The sequence below is a fragment of the Mesitornis unicolor genome, unplaced genomic scaffold (genome assembly GCF_000695765.1).
Source record: "Mesitornis unicolor isolate BGI_N332 unplaced genomic scaffold, ASM69576v1 scaffold22212, whole genome shotgun sequence".
NCBI lineage: Eukaryota > Metazoa > Chordata > Aves > Mesitornithiformes > Mesitornithidae > Mesitornis > Mesitornis unicolor.
The window spans coordinates 4,882-19,895 of NW_010171543.1; the positions used below are offsets into that span (position 1 = coordinate 4,882).

The 15,014-nt window shown below is 37.3% G+C and overlaps 1 protein-coding gene across 1 annotated transcript in view; it reads right to left on the minus strand.

Annotated features, from left to right (window-relative positions):
• Positions 1 to 4: 4 nt before the first annotated feature.
• LOC104537253 (thrombospondin type-1 domain-containing protein 4-like) overlaps positions 5 to 15,014 on the minus strand; it is a gene marked incomplete at its 5' end in the record, with an annotated part of 16,341 nt that continues 1,331 nt past the window's right edge. The window contains 4 exons of the mRNA XM_010180077.1: positions 5 to 272; positions 1,161 to 1,305; positions 4,103 to 4,282; positions 6,976 to 7,149. Of these exons, the coding sequence (XP_010178379.1) occupies positions 130 to 272; positions 1,161 to 1,305; positions 4,103 to 4,282; positions 6,976 to 7,149 (642 nt within the window). The remainder of the gene's footprint in view (positions 273 to 1,160; positions 1,306 to 4,102; positions 4,283 to 6,975; positions 7,150 to 15,014) is intronic.

The following is a 15,014-nucleotide window of genomic DNA, read 5'->3' on the forward strand; positions in this document are numbered from 1 at the left end:
CAGTCTTGACGTACTCAGCAATATAAAAACCCATCTCCAAGAAGCTAAAACCTGCTGTAGTCAAAACAGTAACACTGTTCAAGCTCCATCTGAAGACTGACAATGCTGCTTTGTGTAGAGGAGTATTTGTTATCTACGTCCTAGAAACCCCGACTGTCTGTTTGCCACACGTGTACAGGATGCACAACAGGCTGTTTTGTAATAGGTGTAGACACAGAGCCGAGCCTGAACCACCACATTGCAATTGTAGTATTTATCTTTGCAGTTCTCATCTGTGGAAAAAAAGAAAGAGAGAAGAAACTGAAGAAAACACATTTGAAGTTTTCCTTTACAACCAACAGGGTTCAAAATACTTCTTAAGATTTTCATACGATCATGTATGTGATCACAGAGACTGAGGTGTTAAGAAAAGTCTGGATGACACCAATAACAGATGTCAGAATGAGCAATTCTGTACAAACCTGTTTTAAATAAAGAAATAACAACACAAATACAATATATTTCTTAAAATAATATTGGTATACCAGGTTTTTTATATAGTTAACTTATGTTGAAGAATAATTCTAAACTGAAAATTGTTGTAGAATTAAAACTGCTGTAGAGTTAAAACTGTTTCTAAATACTTGCATTTCCTTTCCCTAGTGATTCACATTAATACTAAAATAAAATCTGTATGAGGTGAATGACTAATTTCAATGCCAAATTATGAGTATATTTACTTTATATAAAAGAAAATTGCTTAGTTACCCTTAATATCCTAGCTTAATCATAATGACTCTTAATAAACCTGTTACCAGATGCAGTATATCATACATGATCCTTTTTTTTGTTTCAGACTCTGCCAAGAGAGACTCTTGAGAATGCAAGGAGGCTACATAAAAACCCTCTGTATGTACCATTTTCACAGAAGCAGATTTCTCACATTCTCAGTAATTTTAAAAGTCAGTCAGTTTCTTACATGTTACAAGGAAAACTTTTTTAATCAGAAAGGAAAACCTTTCAAAAAGGAAAATCAAAGAGGAAAAGAGCTGTATTTTGTGTAAAAATAAAACCCTGAACTTGATAAAGACAATATACTCTCAAATCTCTGCAAGATTATTAAATATTTTCTCCACTAGATGGAGTTCCATAGTTAAAACAGAAGCTTCCTCTTCCTTTACCTATTTCAGGGATACAATCTTGTGTGTTACATGGTTCTTTTTCTTCAGGTTTAAGCTGTGGATCACACTGAATACTGGCTGTCATGTCGTCTGATAGACACCGTACCTCTCGAACACGAAATCCTCCTTCACAGGATTTGGAACACTGAAACATGAAAGCTGAAGTTCATGAGGACCATATGAGATGTGCAAATACAGAAAGAAAAAAATGGGAACCTTGAAGCCAGACGCAGGCACCGCTGTAACCTTTTATCAACTTCACCATTTCTGTTCATTTTGTTTTCTAACTATGAAGTCCTAAACATCGAGGTGCAATTTTGTTAAAGGTTCAAAATCATTTTTTGACCACAGGGGCAACAATTGGACAAGCAGACACTGCACAACTGAAAGCACGCCAGAACACCTCCCTTTCTGAATTTATTTAGCTTCTTACTTCTCTAATGAGTCTTGTTCTTCTCTGCGTATTGACACGTATCTCCCAAACCTACTCTTTCCAAAAACGCTCACATTTCTTACTTTAAGAACTTCCTGTACTGAACTTTATTACTTCATGCCACTGCCCTCCACTGCCCTGTTGCTGCCATGTATATACAGTCAGGAATAATTTTAATTGCCTTTTTTCTAGTGCTCAATTATTTGTCACTTCTTGCAGCACAACAATTTTACTAAGCATTATAGATTTCTTTGAATTTCTAAAGAAAATATTTCTGTGCTCCTTCAGAGTTTGTTATGAAGCCAGAGACTTTTGTACGTGGTTGTCATGGTATTTTTAAAGCCAATTATTACATATTTCTGCCCATACTGAAGCAAATCCCCTGTTGACTTCAAGAATTTTGCTTGACTGAGGTCTTTGAGATTTGGCTCACTGTCCAGTTTGACCTAAATGCTCACAAACTTAATTAAACCTGGGTCATTTATAATGATTAAAACCTTAATAGCCCTGAACTAGTAAGAATGTTTTCTTTCTGACTTTTTTGGCATACTCATTTCTTTTCCTAACACTGAACAAACAATGTCTCACTATCATAAAATCAGATATTGTAGCAAACTAACTAAAACATTCTCAACAATATATTCTTAAATTGCTCTTTCATCCTTAAGTACAACCTTTCCTCACTTTAGAAAGGCCACAGCCCTGTGGCAACAGTAATAGAACACTTGCGGTTTTTTATATAATTACTCTTGTTACGTGCCTGTGTTGAATAGTGTAATTATTCCACATCCAACAAGAAGAACTTCAGTTCAAGTTTGTAGGGATCTTGAGCAGTTAAAATGGAACCAACGCGGAATTTAGATGTTACTTACAACGCACTATACCCAAACCCCTGCATTCTGCATTAGCCAGCCATATAATGGCCATGCCATTTATCCTACGTCAGACAAGAAGTCTGCTGAAGATATGAACTGGACACTTTCAAAACCTAGTACAGGGGCTTTGAACAGCTCTTCTGCTCATGGGTAACCCCATCATCCTTTCTCTTCAGGTCTAACAGTAAGAAATACCACATACTCTGTTGATAACAGTAACAGTATCAGAAGAACAACCAAAAACCACTTTGAATATGATCTTGTAAAACTTCAGCTAGCATGCATATTTGTTGCTACAGAGAAGATGGTCACAAAGGCTTAGACCTTTAAGGATTTTTAGACACCACTTCTTTGGAAGTAACTAGGCATCTCTGAATACCTATCAGATTCTGAGTCTTAGCACCTTGTTTCTTCTGTGCCTGCCAAAGAGAGCATATATTTTAACTTTCAGAAGGAATCTATCTGCTGCAGTCTATGGAAGCAGAGGGCTGTATCTCTTGTGGCTACACACCTGCAGGTTCACATCCGAAAATGAGTTCACTAATAGGTTTGATAAGGGGAAACAAACAGCTCAGCAAAGAATACAAAGAATTTCCAGCAACACCAAGGAACATACTTAGATCTACATGGCTTTATTATGAGCCTAACTTGGATGCTGTTTTCAAAAAGTCACCTATGTCTGCAATTAAGGAAGAAAAATCAGGATTCCCTTCAGCTGATTTATTTTGATAAAACCATTCTACCTCCTCTTCTGCTTTCTAGTGCTGCCAGTAGGCCAAAATAATTTCTCTCTCTCATGTCATGTGGATGAGGTATTTCCAACGTTTCTTTAAAAGGGAACTCAAGCTGAAGGCTTCTGAGGTGCTTCCAGATGTCAGAGCTGTCATTGAGAATTTGATTTAAGGCTTAAAAAAGAGTGTAAGTAACTGCATTACATAGGATGTCATTGAAGTAGTTTTTGCCCCATTTTTCATTCTAGGATGACAATGGACTTTCTGATTTTCATTTAGGAGAAAAATGTTGATTTTTTTTGGTAAAAATCCAATCATCTTTGTCAGGTATAGGAAACGATGGAAAGACAGATGAAACCAAAGCATTTTGTGGCACTGGTGAATGTAGGTGGTCCATTTCAAGAGGGAACTGAAGACACATGAAGCTCTACAGTAAGTTTTCTCTCAGTACAGTTCTAAGTATTACAGTGAAGAGTTTATAGTAAAATATTATCATAAAACTGACTTTAACAACTGAATACATCCCTCATTCCTAATTAAATGCCCCTTAATTTTAATGAAACTGGAGGTCTGAAAATAACTTCTTAGTGCACTTCATAGTCTCATTAAGGTGTAAACCAACTTTATAAAACAGGAAAATTCTTGGAAGAAGAGATAAGTGATGAAAAGACAACTATGCAGTGTCTCCTTCTGGTCAGATACTTCCTAACTTCACTGAGTTAGGAAGACACTTCCTAAGCTTTGCTGAGTACTGAAGAGTATGCTTTCTTTTTAGTATCCTTCCTGTGCAAGATGAAGTAAATTTCACTTTCAATGTTTTTATCCAAATGCTGTTCCCTTTCAGTATACACAGAAAAAGATACATCAAAGACGATTAAATACAAAAAAGCTTGGTAGACTTACTGTGCTCCATTCTGTATGAAACCACTTAGATCCACAGGGTTTGAGGTAGCAGGATTGCTGGCTGGGAGGTTTTTCCAAATGTGAACATTCATAGGGGTTCAAAACATCAAAATTACCTTCAGTTTTCCTAGAACAAATGACTTCTCTCTGTTGAGTTCCAGTGCCACATTCAGTAGAGCACTGTAGCAGGGAACAAAAAACAAAGTGGTGGAATTTATTATTCTACTTATGTCCTTCAACTTGTTTCCAAAGTAAAATGATTCTCCGAGTTATTTGTTTCTGAAATAAACACCCACACACACACAAACACATATACTTGCATTTTAAATTAATATTCAAACATGAAAATTTGTAAAGTTTTGCTATTCTTGGACACATACCTAGAGACTAACATCCAAAATCCATTTCCTCATTTTTATATACTTTTTCCTCAGTAAAATGAACTTTACCGTATCTTTCCTTCCATCACTGGCATATGTATGACTTGAAGAGAAAGGAAACAAGTAAAGCATTCCTTAAGTTCCTGTGGTAGGGTTTTTATCTCCCAGAACCAGAATAGTAGCACAGATAAACCTTGGGTTATTGTTATTATTATTTGTATGTAGCACTAACATAGTAGCCAGCAGACCCAGAGAGGAACCAGGACAAGAAAATGCTGAAGGATACAGTAATAATTCAATTAATCAAGCGACTACTGACTGTGTCAGGTGTTACCTACCTAATTTTTAATCTTAAAAATGGTTACAACGGTTAAAACTGTACTTCTGTGAATTTTTATTCTGTCTGGTACCACAGACTGAAAACATATTTCTGATTGTTTTTATGAACAGAACAACATATGGCCATAAGCGTGGTTTTGGAGAAATCCAAAAGTGTAGTTTTACCTATACCTTTTACCTGTAGCTTTACCATAGCTACAAAAAGAAATTGGTATTTATTTTTCTAATAAAAAGAGAATGGTAATTTAGTTTCTCCATAAACTGCTTCTTGCTGAAGCAGGTATGTCTGCACTGCACCGAGGGTTTGAGGGTTACGAGGTTAGAGCACAGCTTTGCAGCTTTACAAATCCTCACATTCTGTGTGGTTTTTAGAAATGCCTTGATCTGCCAGTGTGTTCTTTTCATGTTTGCAAGTATCTATGTGATGCAGTGTTGGTTCCAGTTATGAAAAGCAAAATTGACCCACATGGACTCTAACTGCCCGTTTAAAGGTTAAATATACACACAATACTGTTCCTGGCACTTGTAAAGTAGTTTTCAAAAGATGATTCCAGCAACATATTGGTTTCTACATTGCACAAAGGACTATGATCTTCAAAAGCTTTTTCAAGCCTAAACCAACCAAATGTTATTAAAAAGTGAGGATTTTGTTCATATTTTGGGAGGAATTTATGATCCCTTTACAAGATACCCACAAAAAAACTTGAGCTGGATGAAGAACCTTGAGATGAACGCATTCAAATAAGTTCTACAGGAAATAACATGATTGCACTTTCTTTAACACTGAACATCTCTGTCACTGTTCTCTTTTAATGGTTCCTCCAAAAGGCAATGTTAATTCAGCCTTAGCTCTAGTGGAGCATAATACGGAAGATCAACCACCAATGCTCTCTCCTGCTCCGGTCTACTGACTGACTGCTTTCCTTTTGGTATTTAAAGTCAGGATTTAGCTGGTGGAATAGATATTGTCAGGCACTTCTTTCCAATAACATAGACAAAAGGCTTTGTAGCCTTGGTATGCATCGAAAAATACAATCTCATGCAAAGAAAGAAGGTGAATTAGCTTTAAAGAACAGGAAATTGTAAAGGATGGAAACTGAAGAAATGAAACAGAGCAGAATGGGGAGAGTTAGGATGACCTCACTGAAGGCTTTTCTCTCTGCTATCAAGAATGGATACAAAGTTCCTATTCATCTGCATGGAGCAGTGTAAGTAACAAGGCCCGGATTTTACCTATTTGAACTGCAGCTAAGTATGTTTTAAATGTGACTTTGTTATTACTTGTATACAACACAAACAATTATCACTTACACTTGAAAGCATTAGCATAGTAGTAGCCCTGTAATGTCCATCTCAGCTGTACCAGTTTAATTTCCAGCTCCTTACCACCTTGAAGGATCTGGGAATCTGAAATGCAGTGAGTTAACAGCACAGCCAAGAGTTTTTTCCATAACAACTCAATGAAGTGCTGGTGCCAGCAGTCTGAAGGCTCTCTAGGCTCTATGAGAGCCTAGAAAAGGGACACATAAATGTTGCTGAAATGCCTTTGTTCCTGACAGCAGAAATGTTTATTTAGAAGGAGAAGGACTATTGAGATGTGGATCAAGGGAAGAATTTACCTTGAGGAAAGAGCATTAGGAAACAGGCCACTAACCAAAATCTGTTCTTTTTACCTATTATGATGAATTTCAGCATAACAATACTGAAGCTAAGGTTTGGGTTTAGCCATTGTTTTTTGTCTTATTTATTTTTGGAAATTCCCTATATATGTATGTACCCCTGCAGGCATACATCATCACAAAGGCTCTACTTTAACAAGTATAAATCTGTTGCTTTAGTGTTCACCTGAATATGCTAAGCACGTTTCTGTTATCTTTCATTTTATAAATACACAGGGTCAGTAGATACAAAATACAAATCAAGGTACAGAGGAAGAGAACAAAATCTTATTTTCATCAAAATAAAAAAAAAAACAAACAGCAGGTGCTGAAAAGTATTGAACATCAACTCTGCAAAATACAGAAAAAAAAATATCCAAATGTTGCACAGAGATGTAGAAATACCTTAAGGCATATGACTTCATTGCACAAAAGTACATTTTTGTAATTAAAATACCAGCAGAAAACAAATCCATGTGTCAGATATAGAGCTTACTTGTGTCCAGCTCCCAGCAAACCACTCCACTCTACCAGCACAGGGTCCATTATTACAGGGGGTTGTTTCAGAGGGTCTGTTATTGCCACAGCCTTCCAGAGGCAAACTGCTGACGTGGTTCGTCATACAAACCACCGACCGCGTACGGACTCCGTCACCACATTCTGCAGAACACTGAGGAGCAAAAGACACAACACATTCACTAGCCCGTCCTCCAGACTGCACAGTGAAGTGAGGAGAAGCAACCATCACAAGTAAATTAATTAATACAAAGTCAATTATTTTTACTTGTGACTCAGCTGTAGCAAATCATCTTAGTTTCATACTTTTGAATGCACTACAAGTAGCACCTGTCCTTTACAGTCACAAGTGAAGAATTAAGCAAGAAAGAAATCCATTTTTAATAGCTTTTTATTAGCTTTCTTACTTTTCCTTCCTTCTTCCTCTCCATAAGTTCTTTCAGTTTTCATTTTATTCATAGTTTTAGGAGAAGAGGTGACTGCAGAATTTTATGTAAATTCAACATTGTTTTCTAATGATATGGCTTCCCAGTAAATAACATCCACCATTCTCAACTTTTCACTGCTGAATTAATAGTGATATGTGGATTCTTACACTACATATTGGGAGATAGTACACACATCATCCATAAATCCCAGAGAATAAGCTTCATTTATGTTCTTATATCTCAACTTTTCACTGCTGAATTCTGAAAGCTGTTAATAAATAGTGATATGTGGATTCTTACAGTACATATTGGGAGATAGTACACACATCATCCATAAATCCCAGAGAATAAGCTTCATTTATGTTCTTATATCTTACATTTATGTTCTTCATCTACTTCAGTGGGGAATGTCTCTGATATTCCACTATTCTGGGCAGCATCAAACTACCAACATTTAAAAACCAGAAACATGCTGGGGAAATAATCAATTATTTTGTTAGACTTTTTTCTTTCTGTTGCTTAGTTCTTTCTTAATCTTTCCTTTCTTTCTTTTTCTTTTAAAATGCATTTGGCATTTCATGTCCAGACCACTAAAATAAAGAAAAAACCCATGTGCAGCTTGCTGAAAGGTATGTGTATAATTGAATTACAAACAATTATGTTACACATGCAAAGAAAACCAAATAAATGAAAAAAGACGCATCTGACTGACATTTCAGATTTTATTTTTAACATGCAATGTAATTAGTTAGGAGAAACTCTGTATTACTTCCACAATGAACAGTACATTCCTTGTGGATGAATGTAACTGTATTGAAACACTTTTTTAAATTTTATTGACTAAAAATAAGAATGATTCAAAGAACTGGTAACGAGACACAGTTGCTCACTAGCTTGATTGGGCTCCCATTGGGAATAATGTAAGGGTTCACATCCAGTAGTTCAACTACAGAACAGCAGATGCCATGGCAGCACCACTATTAATAATGGGATTAACCAAGACAATCATTATCTTCTCAAGAAGGAGACTGGTGACTGAATGTACAATAGGCTGTAAACTACTCTTCACTCAATCATACTGAATAATACTGGTTATTTGTGTGAAACACAGTCACGTTACATTTATTCCAGAGATACAGTATAGAAAAGCATTTTTTCCTATCAGTATATTGGTTTCTTTCACAAGATGTTCAAACAGAAAGGTAAAGCTTTACAGAAATGGAATTCCTAGAAAGCTAAAAAAGTGATTAAACTTTTTACAGTCACTTTTTAACAAACCAAATACAATTTTGGAATAAGGGTTGCTTATGTCATCCACAGGAACAGGATAAAACTGCTCACAGATTGGAACGGTTTCTTCCTCTGTCTGCAAGATAATAATAATTAAGCTTCTCTTAAATGATGCCTATAAGTAATAGATATAATGAACCCTTTTTTGTTGGTGGTGCATGAGAAGATTTTCCACTTTCGCACAGATGTGTAAAATAGACTTATCTCCTCAGCAAACCCAATCTGATGGCTAAGGAGTTCTTTTTGAAGTAAACTGGCAAAATCTTGAAAATACAAGAACTATGTAAGTTGTGCTAATAGTGAACATTTTCCTGTCTATGTCAACTAAAACTAAACTAAACTAAACTGATTTCAAGCAGTCCACTCCCAGGCAAACTGACTGTTTAACTGAGCCCCATAAAATGGCTACCTTTCAAATCCACTGTACAGAAATAACTTTTGTGGCTGTTCATATTTTATCCTCGGCGAGTATGTTCAATTACATTATGCATAGAGAACTACGCATATACTCCGCAAATACTTTTCTTATTTCTAAGTAATTTTCATTTGACAATCTAATTTGCTTTTCTGCTTTGCAAACCAGAGCTGGGAACAAGTTTAGTCTATAAAGTCCCACAGAAAACCCCCATAGCCTTATGCTTTAAATGATTATACATGAAGTAGGCTTACATATCAAATAACAAAGGAAATACCATATGGGAAGGTATAGGGTTGTCCCACCCTCTGCTGCAAGATTTTACTACAGATTAACTACCCTCCAAGGATTTACAAAGCAAACTTAAACCTGAATGTTTCTGTGTTAAGTATTTGGTTTTTCATCTTTTTTAGTTCCTTTCAGTAAAAATATTCCATGTGAAAGCTGTGATTTCCAAAGCCCAAGGCAGCAAGGAGGGAGTGTTTGGATAATGAATCCTCTCCCTTTGGTTTTCACAATTGACACACCCGCTACTTTCAATTTTGTGCCATTGATTCGTTGCATCAATACATAGTAACTGCCATAATCTAACATTGTATGACATGAGAGACTTTCACAAGCTGCAACAGTCTCTGCTCTGGTCCTATTATTAAAGATATTTTGTTTCACTGTCTTGTTTTAATTGGCAGAAATGCCTCAGAAACCTTACTCTGTGGAACACCCTCCCTAGTTTTAAGGAGTCTGCCATTTCTCCTCTTCCTGAGGTCTTTCACTCATGAGTTCAGTTTCAGAAGCATTCCATTCCCATTAAAAACTGAAAATAAAAAAAGAACCCTAATCCAGTGCTCTGATAGTTGTCAGAAAACAACTGTAACAGCAGTCCAGGAAAATAAGGCTTGTTCTTGCAAACTTGGAAACCAGCAAGTGGAAGCATGAAGTTGTGTCACGGCCACAGGGGCTGTTTTTGGCAAAGAAAAAAACCCCTTTACCAGTGCCAGTTCCCTTTCACTGATGTGCCAGTCCTACTCATTACCCTCAACTGGGGCAACAGACCACAAGAAAGAGGCAGCAGGAAATCTACCAGAACCCAAGAGCCCTTTCACCCGGGGTCTCAGCACCATTGCTAGCCTTAATTAAATTTTAAAATAACAACCAATTGAGTTCCAGTGAAACATCCCAATTTGTGCAGGATTTCTGTCTACCACATTTCAACCTTCATCATCTTAATTATTCCCCACAAGATAGTGAAGTTTTTTAATGAATCATGCTCCTGATGTTACATACACTACTGCAAAAAAAAAATAAAAATCAAGATCTATGTTTGAAATACATTTATGAAACTCCATAGCATTACTTGACATACTCTGAGAAAATCCCTTTCAGAAGGGAATTTAGAAGCATTATGTAACCTTTGTTTTCCCAATAATAAACTAAGAGTATTATTTCAGAAGCTCACTTCTGCTGCTCTTCCAAGACCGAGGGCAGATTTTCAAAGGATACAAAACCCTTGAGAGCAGTCTTGATTTCTGTGGTGCCAAAACACTTTCTGATGTCTGGATAGAAATTATTTTCCTTTAGAGTGCATCTATGCATAGAACAGGGAGTGGATCAGAAGTCAAACTGCCCCTGTATTTAGTCTAGCAGATCCATGGTATCCTTCCAGGGTAACAGAACTTCAGCTGGATCATCATGATTGCTTCTACATACGCACTGTTACTTTCTTTATATGTAGTTGGTAATACTGTTGGTACTTACATATTACTAATGCTCACTGAAGTAAGTCACATTAGAGAACAGACTTCTTCACTGCTCTGGCTCATTAGAATAAATATCACTTGCCTTGAGAGCTGCAAGGACTTCTGAGGGCCTCAGTGCACCAATATGCCTTACCGGCCCTGACCAGCCTCGTCTGGAGCCTCCACTGACACCCTGCTCGTGGCCTAGGGGCTCCATTTAACCCCAGCCCTGCCTGAGCTTTATCAGGCACCCACCTGTCCCAAGTCACAGCCTGGGCATGGGCTTCATTTATCCCTCACCCTCTGACTCACTTGCCAGCCTCATTACCATGGATCTGCCTCAGGATCATCGGTCTGTGTCCAATCCAGGACCTGAACTGTGGATTGATTTCCCAGCTTGACCTTGAGCCTTCCTCATCATCACCATCTCATCTGATAATCTGGACTCTTGTTTGCCCCTGCCTGCCACCCATGAGCCTGCCCTGCTGACCTAACTGGGATATTGTGGGCCTTAGCTGGCAAGGCTCCTCCCTGCCACGCAGACTGTTATGTTCTGACTTTCATCTAAAGCAGCCGGATTGTGGCAAAGACAGATCAGCTCTAGACAAGAAAACAGAAATCTCTGTAGGTCTTGCCCACCCTTCTATCAATGTCTCCTTCAAACGTCTCTTGGCTAATGTTTCATGAAGTTACATGTTTACACATAAAGAATGCAACAGTCCTATTTCCATATGAGTCCCATATTAAATCAACGGAAAGGGGTATTTTATCTTGTTTTCATTATATGCTGAAAAAAAACCAATCAGTGATAATATAAAATAATGAAATCCCTGCACAAACTCTATGGTGGTCTATTTTCTTTCAGGTTTTCTTTTCAGGATCCAAGAGATTTTACATGAGCCATCCAGATTTAAATAAAAAACAGTGAAAGAAGAGTGTGAGCTACAACATTCATTGGTGGTTCCACATCTGACTAGTCCACAAACTTGTACCTGTTAGGTAATGTTTTAGGATTGTGAGGAATAAAGCCCTGATTTTTATGAAGCATACTACAGTTCTCTAATGGAAAATATTACAGAAGCATTGCTGTCACTTCTTTTAATGAAGAGTGAAATCTAAAGCATGGGTTTGATCTGTTTTGATTTTGTTCCCTGATGTGCAGCATTTTTTCTTTCTTCCCAAGATTTTATTTTGGCCTCAGAATCTCATTAACATCTAAGAATTGTTTGTATTTTGGCTTCTTTTCTAAGTAGGCTCTAAACATAAAATGAGAAACAAATGAACAGAGGAGATGGCAATGAGGAATAAACAAAAATGCAAGAGAGGAATGCTCCAGTTAGCTGGAAGGAAACACTGGTGAGTCTCCCATTGCTGTAAATCAGGAGAACGCAGTTTCCCGCTTCTGACCCACAGGAGAAGTAAACTGTCCAGCAATTAGAGCTGTCAAAGAATCAGTCATGTGAAATGTTTGCAAGAATCTCATCTGCTCCCATCAGTCCAATTTTGTTGCTAAGTTCAGTGAGGTTCACCAGCTTTGCTGATTAATGGACGCAGTTTGGTGGAGCTCTACCATTTTAACATCTAAAGAGAACTGTGAGACAGGAAGTCATCTTTCTACAAAGGCATGTACAGATATCACAAAAGTTTGTCCAGACTCTCTATAATCAAAAGGGTTTAAACATCATGTAGAAGACAAAGCCATGAAATTTAATTTGCTTATTTATACTCAGAGCAATAAATGTAAAGACAGGCACACACAAACTAAGATGAGTCTCTCTCTGCTGCTAGAGCCCTTTAACCTGTAATCTTTCCCACTGAAAAGAGTGAAAAATTCTCTTTTTCTCAAGATGCAATCTGGGGATATCAGAAGATGTTGTTTAGAGCTACTTCAAAGACAAATAACAGAGCACACACTTTTCAGAAAATAAGGGATTGTTTCTTAAGCATTAATTGCTTTCCTTCCCTTACACGTTCCACGAGTGTGCACACAGTAGCCATACAACTCAGAAGCTTTGCAGGTAAAAGTGTGTGTGTAACGGACAGACAATGGGCTCTGGTATCTGTTTATCAAAATAACTCAAACCAAGACTGTATTGTTTTAGGAATATGGAGGGGTTTTTTATTTACTTAGGATTAACTAAATGTATAAAGAAATGGGCCTGTGTAGAAACTTAATCCAAGAAGGTCAATGCCATGGGGGGGAAACAGGTGGGCCATAAAATATGAAAATATATGTTGTGGGAAAATAAAATGGGAGAACATGGTGAGAAGGCAGTCGAGTGTTGTTTACAGAGTAATGCTACATACAGCCCACCCTGGGAAGGAGACACAACTCCTACACACAACCCTCTATGTACTCTGCAGGTTTTGAAGTGCATGTATGTTGTATTGCAGAAGTTATATTTCAGGAAATGTAATGATGTTATCTTCCAATTCAGAACCACAGAAACTATTGATGAAAATGAAGGCAATTGGCCTGATTTTGCATCAATTAAAACCCTGCAAGGTTTCAGTAAAATAAGAAAACCACAAATCTGCCCAGCAATTAATTTAGATTAGATCCTATCTGTTTAACACTCAGATGTGACTATTCATCTCTTTCTCTCCCTGTGTTAAAGAATACCCCTGTCAAATTCTGCACAAATATATATCACAGCTATCAAGTCCTGAAAACTAACATCTGTTGGCAGCAAAGGCAATTGTAATTTTTATGTTACTGTGCTTTTTCTTGATGTTTCGCTAATTAACCAAGGCTATACTGTAATGTCTCATGCATCACACAAATCCGGACATGGAAGTCTGATATATCCCTTGCTGAAAGAGAAAGTAAGTGCCTAACCAATCTCTGACAGGCCTCTGGAAATCTCTTCTCGCTGCATGCGCAGCAGTACATATTAAGTGTTTGCAAAATGGGTTCAGAAAAGTCAGGCCAGGCTGTAACCAAGTTTGAACTCAATAATTTCAAAGTTCCTATGTTCTCAAAAGTTATGCTAAGTTCTTTTACCTCTTATTTCTAGCCACGGCTGAAATGTGAAAATACAATGGGAAAGACTGTTCTGTGGTATTTCCAGCTGAGACTTGAGGTAGGCATGTAATAAATCTCACAAAGAAGGTCTGTTCTTGTGAGCTTTCCACCACAGTTTTGTGGACTCGAGAGGTCTGAACAAGCTTTCTTTAGGCATTTGAACTTTTGGCTGCTTATCTGAACCATTTGTGGCTGCCTATCACTGCTCTATGCTTCTTGCTGAAGTGTGGCTTGGTTTAAAGTACTTTTAAAAGAATTGTTTGGGGAAATTACACACGCCAAAGCCCATTTCCATTCCATGACAGAAATCTCTTCTTGTCTTTCAAAAGAAACACACTTCTCTACAGAGAGATTTCTGATCCTAAAAAACAGCCCTTGAAAGGCACAATGAGAAAGCTAATGGCCAAAGGCCTGACTTAGCAAAGCTATTGACTCCTCCTATATTCCACTGACTTCCACTGGAATCACTGCCGCTGAATGTCTATGAATATCTGAGTTATAAAGTTATATGTGACCCTTAGACGGTTCTGCACATATCCTAGCCCGAACCTCCTTTTTTCTTGAAATAAGCCGTTCCTTCCGTTCTTTTTGTGAATCGAACTCCAAACCCACTGCTGGCAGAAGTGATGGTGAAGAATGCCAACTACAGTAGCAAGCATTTGGAAGAAATTAATTTGTACACTTATATAAGCTGAGAAGGTAACAAAATCCATTCTCTGCTCCCTGACCCTAAAATGTTTGTGGTTAAGAAAAAACTCCAACATTTTCCACATTACCTGCTTCATTTTATGTCTCATTTAATACATATAAATAAGCATAATAAGGATAATAACATTCTACAGTCATAACCTCCAGCTCAAAAACTAGTTTTAATTCTGCAGAGGACAAAATATCAATGCAGAATAATGAAGAAAACATTGATGCTAGAGTCTTTACGGGAATTTATAAGCTTTATGTGGTGCAACTGCACTAGCTGATAGTAGCTGATAGGGCCTGCTTTTTCAAGAAAGATATCTTTGAGGGCAGAATGCATTTTGCTCTCTTACTTGTAAAATACTACTTTAATAGCACTGTATGAAGAACAGCTCTACAAGCAAAAAATGGCTCTACAAGCCATTTTCCCTA